At 40.5% G+C, this 6218-nt stretch overlaps 1 protein-coding gene across 3 annotated transcripts in view; it reads left to right on the top strand.

The window, feature by feature from the left end:
* Positions 1-6218, top strand: part of ADGRE3 (adhesion G protein-coupled receptor E3) — a 50156-nt gene that overhangs the window by 13758 nt on the left and 30180 nt on the right. For all 3 annotated transcript variants that reach the window (XM_015567495.1, XM_015567494.1, XM_015567496.1), the window contains 2 exons: positions 1627-1782; positions 5021-5058. In XM_015567495.1, the coding sequence (XP_015422981.1) occupies positions 1627-1782; positions 5021-5058 (194 nt within the window). The remainder of the gene's footprint in view (positions 1-1626; positions 1783-5020; positions 5059-6218) is intronic.

The raw sequence follows: 6218 nt of genomic DNA, 5'->3' as shown, positions 1-6218 counted from the left end.
GGGGTCATCACCTGGACCCAGGCGAGACATGTCCCCTTTCTAAATTAATGTTACAACTGGACTGACCTTGTGGCTCTTATGATTGCAAGATGTCCTTCAGCAATAACCATTAGAAAATTGTGAAAAGATACAGGTTTATACATCCTGTGACTGGCGGTATGCTTATTGGAAATCCACTTTGAAGTGGATGCCTCTTTGAAATGGATGCCTCAGCAATCAAAGCTTAAGTTAGGTTTTTGCATTTAAAAAAAAGTCAGGGTTTACACCACAAATAGAAACAATATTGCCATGTCTGGGCTCCCAAGCAAAGAATTACTATTGAGTGGGCACTATGTCACACTCTGAAACCCCAAATTTCAAGTTTTCTGAACCAGACTGGGAAATCACACATTTTCACTACCCACTTGACAATTTTAAAAAGCTGCAATAACAAAATACCACAGGCTGGGCGGCTTAAACAACAGAAATTTATTTTCTCACAATTCTGGAGGTTGGGAAGTCCATGATCAAGGTTCTGGCAGATTCAATTCCTGGTTAGGCTTATCTTCCTGACTTGTAATTTTCTGCCTTCTTGTTATAGCTTCCTATAGAAAGTGGTAGAATGGGGGGCGGGAGGGGGGCAGGGGGGTTTTCGTCTCTTATTATAAGGACACTTATTCTATCACATCAGGACCCCATTCTTTTTTTTCTGTCACCTTTTATCCCTTCTATGCCTTCTTCCACCTCCACCCATCCCCTTTCACCCCTACAATCACCACACTCTGTCCATGTCCATGAGTTCTCTCTCTTTTTTTGTTGTTGTTGTTCAATCCTTTCACCTTCCCACCCTGACTCCACGTGTCTGCCTGCTCTTTATCTGAGTCTGTCTGTATTTTGCTTCATAGTTGTTTGTTCATTAAATTCCACATATGAGTGAAATCAGGACCCCATTCTTATGACCGCATTTAATTTCAGTTACCTCCTTGGAGGCCCCATCTACAGCCACAACGGGTGTTAGAGCTTCAACATATGAACAGAGGGGCATACAAACACTCAGTCCATAACAGTAGACATGGTCAATGTCCCACTTAAATGCCCTGGGCATTTGCCATTCCTTTACACACCAATTCTGAGACTTTCTCTGGCTACTGAAGACTATTCAGCCCATGTTCGGGACAGGTGGAAAGGGGGCTTAACACTCCCTGGGAGCATTCCCCCATGGCTAAATGTTGGATAAATAGCCTGGCGCCCTCACTCTTTGTCTGGGGTCACTCTGAAGTGTGTGCTCCACACTGCCTCCCAGAGGTACCTAGAGGAATTGGGACTCTGTTATCCCCAGTGGAAACTTGCTTGATACTCTTTATTTTCTGCCATCCCTGTCTCATTTCACCACTTCCCCTCCAGTGTTTTCTGGGATCACCTCCCAAATAAAGTACTTGCACTTGGATCCGTGTCTCAATGTCTGCTTCTTGGAGAACTCAACCAAAGTCAATGAGGAAAGGCAAGAGCAAGGACAATCATTACCTTAACTGATTGTCTTGGAAAGTCAGGACAGACTCTGGTGGAAAGAGCATAGCCTCTGGCACATGTTAGATGCACAATAAATCTTTGTCAAGTGAATGACCAAATTTCTCCTTTGTGTTCCAGATACTGATGAATGTAAGCCTCCCATTAGTGTATATTGTGGACTAAATGCTGAATGCCAGAATGTTCCAGGAAGTTTCTACTGTCAGTGTGATGCTGGATATAAACTCCTCTCTGGGAATACACAGTTCAAGAATTCCAATGAGAACACTTGTCAGAGTAAGAAAATTTTTATCTTCTTGTCGTCCTTCCACATTTTTTCACTGAGTCTAACACCAGAAAAGATATTTTTATGGTGAGGACAAGACATGTTTCTATTTCCTGGAAGAAAATGGATAATGAAAAGAGGAGAGGAAAAAAGGAAAGAATAAAGTTAGAGGAATAATGGGGTTCAGAAAGCAAGTAGACTTTGAAGATGGGGATGAAAAGGTGGTAAATGAGGCAAGATTCCTTGAATTGCAAAGAAGAGAAACTCAGTTAGGTTAACTTGGGCAGAAAAGATGAGTTTATGATAAGGATGCATGGATATATCTTGGAACTCAAGGACAGGAAAAGAGCTGGACTTCTGGAATGAAAAGAAACTGGAGGCTCAACACTCTCAGGGTACCCCAGTCTCTGACTCTCTTTGGGACAGAACCTGTCCTCTCTTTCCTTGCAAATTGGATTTCTCTGCCTCCTCGTCCACAGGACGGGAACAATGGCCAACAGCTGCAAATCTTACCAGTGTATTGCTCCAACCACCCAAAGAGGTCAATTAACTCTCTCTTGGACCCAATTGCAAAGTCTTTGGAGATATACAAATTGGCCCAGTTTGAGTGATATTCCCACCCTCAGATCTGTCGTCTGCATCCACATTTTCAAGAGACAACAGAGCAGAGTGGTTAAGAACCCTTTGTAAGGTGTCCAGAGCCAACTTCCCACAGAATGCCCTTGGGTACATACTAACTTTTCTCCACCCTATGTGTAAAATGGGGCCAACCATCTGCATCCTCACAGGGGCTATGCTTCACTAAATGAGATAGTACCATAGAAAGCACTTAGAAGTGTTTGCTAATATTGCTAGCATTTCATCTGATTCTTTAAAAAAAAAATGGTTTAAACACCTGCTCTGGCTAGAAAGGTCATGGAAAATTTCAAGTAGCTCTTTAATAACAAGGGTATCTTTTCTACCAATGAGAGGCACTCCTACAAGATTCAAGCCCAAATTCCCATATTTCCCCAGGTCCCAAGCTGGAGTCCACGCCAAGATCTTGGAGCTGCATGAGCTCCAAATGTGAGACTAGGGTCCAAGTAGGGAAGGTGAGAGGAAAGAACACAGGATGGATAGGAAAGAGTTGCTGTGCCCTAAGTCCACTGCTAGCTCAGATGATCAATAAATATTTGTTGAATGAATGAATGAATGAGTAGGATTGCACCAAAAGTGAATGAGTCCAAGCAGGCTGAGATTCTCCCTGAGTAATGACGTTAATCTGTTAAACTTGCCCTATTTTACAAGGACGAGAAATGCCTTTGGTTATTTTTTTAATTCTAAGAGCTCTTCCCAGTCCTTTTATATTTACTTATTTATTTATTTATTTAGCCTGTTGGGGAAGAAGAGGGGGAGAGAAAGATGAGGGCATGCTCCTGGGAGGGACAGTGCCTTCACAGTCCTTTTATATGGACTGAGTCCACCTGGGGTTAGTTATCATGAAGGTTGGTAGGTCCAAGAAGGCACCCATGAAAAAGTATGCAACTTTCAGACAAAAGCACTTTTTTACAATGAATGTAGTTTTCAATAATAGACACATTCTGAACTCAGGGTTGTAAGTCAGAGTTCTTGCACACTTTTTTAAATTTATTTTTTTAAATATATTTTATTGATTTTTTTACAGAGAGGAAGGGAGAGAGATAAATAGTCAGAAACATCGATGAGAGAGAAACATCGATCAGCTGCCTCCTGCACGTCCCCCACTGGGGATGTGCCCGCAACCCAGGTACATGCCCCTTGACCGGAATCGAACCCGGGACCTTTCGGTCCGCAGGCCGACGCTCTATTCACTGAGCCAAACCGGTTTCGGCATAATTTATTTTTTAATTACAGTTGACATGCAATATTATATTAGTCACAGGTGTACAACATAGTGGTTAGACGTCTATGTAACTTATGAAGTGATCTCCCCAATAAGCTTTGTATCCATCTGATACCATACATAGTTATTACATTATTGACTATATTCCCTATGCTGTACATCCCCGTGACTATTTTGTAACTGCCAATTTGTATTTCTTAATGCCTTCACCTTTTTCACCCTACACTCCAACGCCCCTCCCATTTGGCAAGCATCAGTTTGTTCTCCATATCTATGAATTTGTTTGTTTTGTCTGTTCATTTATTTTGTTGTTGTTGTTTTTCAGATTCCACATATGGTATTTGTCTTTTTATCTGACTTATTTCATCAGCATAATATCTTCCTAGGTCCATCCATGTTATTGCAAATGGCAAGATTTTATTCTTTTATATAACTGAGTGATTCCAAGTTCTTGCGCTCCTAAGTCAACACCTTCAATGTTACAAGAAAGCTCTTTGCCCTTTTTAGCAAAGACTCAGCTGAAAACCAAGATATGGACTAGGTATAGATTTAACCTCAGTTTGATGGTAACAGATATTAAACATTTTATAGCCTTTCCTCATCTTTCTAAAGCAGATATGGGTGTCCTCACAATGCGCAATTAACCACACACAAGGTCCCATTAACAGCTGATAATCAAAAATGGACACTCCCGTGTTCGTTCTAATTCCCAGCCAGGCTGAATTTTAAAACCATGCATGTAAGCAGAACCCATGGATACAGACAGTAGGGGGGTGAGGGCATGTGCTGGTGGGGGGCGAGGGGGGAGGAGGTGAATAGCCAGGGAGAGGTCAATGGGGAGAAAAGGAGACATATGTAATACTTTAAATACTAAAGAATTTTTTAAAAACCTGAGGTATTTAATTTTCTGTTTCCTCAGCCATTTCAGTTATAATGTCCAGCCAAGACTGACTTAGAGAGTTTGGAGTTTACATTTTTCTCCTTCCTCTATGCCAGTGTAGCTCTATTAACAGCAACTTTGGCATTTAAGACCCAATACTTTTTTGTGATCGGGAACTGTCCTGTGCATTGTAGGGTGTTGAGCAGCATCCCAGGCCTCCAAATCATCAGATTCCAGTAGCATCCCCTGTTCCAAACTGTACCCACCAAAAATGTCTCCAGCCATTATCAGTGTCCCCTGAGGGCAAAATCACCCCCAGTGGAAAAACACTGCTCTACACTGTAACAAGGAACTTGGACTCTCATCCCCCAAACAGCAAAGAAGCTTGTCAATGAACATAATTAGTTTGACTTCAGACATTCTCCAATCAAGTTATTCACCTTACCTGCCCACCTCTCCATCCTTTCACCCTCATCCCCATAGTAACTTCCCATGATGTCTTTTGCAGATATCACCTCCTCAAGCACAACCAAAGGCAATAAAGAGGTGAGTGGAAGCTGAGTCCTGGAACCTAGCCTGGTAACAAATACTTACAAAGCCAAAAATTAGCAAATGGCGATGGGTACTAGATATTACATGTGTACTACATATTATAGATCATATATTGATGCATCATATGCAATATATAATATATTTTAACATGTAATGTATGTTAATTTTAATGTAAGCTAATTATAATGTAAGTTCATTATAACATAATATTGAGAGACAATTTATATTATGTATAATTATGAGATATACATATATTATAGTTGACCTTTGAATATGGATACTGACCTCCCCCATGCAGTTGAAAACCCCCAAAAACTTAGCTACTAATAGGCTACTGTTGACCAGAAGTCTTACTGATAACATAAATATGTGTTGATTAACACATATTTTACATATTACATGTATCATACACTGTATTCTTACAATAAAATAAGCTAGAAAATGTTATTAAGAATCATAAGGAAGAGAAAATACATTTATGGTATTTATTGAAAATATTCACATATAAGTAGACCCATTCAATTCAAACCATGTTGTTTGAGAGTCAACTATATACCACCATGTTTATCACTATACGTATGTCACTATATATCTCACTATAGTGATAGATAGTGTGTGTGTGTGTGTGTGTGTGTATACTGCCCCATAAAGATAGGATTTATCCCAGACCAAGAAAAACAAACTAAATAAGACTGTATTAGGGTATGCTGAGCTGCGGCAACAGAGGCCCAATTATTCAATGGCTTTTAAAAGACAGATTTTTATTACTTTCTTAGTTAACAGTCCAGAGGTGAACAGCCTAGGCTGGCGATGGGATTCTGCTCTGTGAGGCCATTAAGAGTGCCCACATTCTTTCCAACCCCTGGCATCTTGTCCTCAACTGCATGGTCAAACATGGGTTGCTGCAATGTTGCATTCATAAGGAGAGGGGAGGGAGAGTCTAGGGCACATTGTCTGGAGGGCAGAGTGAAGGGAGAGAGTGGAGGGAGGGATGCATCTATAAGATCACTCTATGATATGCTAATAAGGATGTGATCATATCTTAGAGACATGTCTTTCTCTAATTTTTCAATAACTGTTGACATACAATATTATATTAGTTTCAGGTGTACAACATAGTGATTAGACATTTATGTAACTTATGAAATACTATT

The sequence above is a fragment of the Myotis davidii genome, unplaced genomic scaffold, assembly GCF_000327345.1.
Source record: "Myotis davidii unplaced genomic scaffold, ASM32734v1 scaffold1204, whole genome shotgun sequence".
NCBI lineage: Eukaryota > Metazoa > Chordata > Mammalia > Chiroptera > Vespertilionidae > Myotis > Myotis davidii.
The sequence above is the reverse complement of the archived record's forward strand: the minus strand, read 5'-3'. Positions and strand labels throughout refer to the sequence as shown.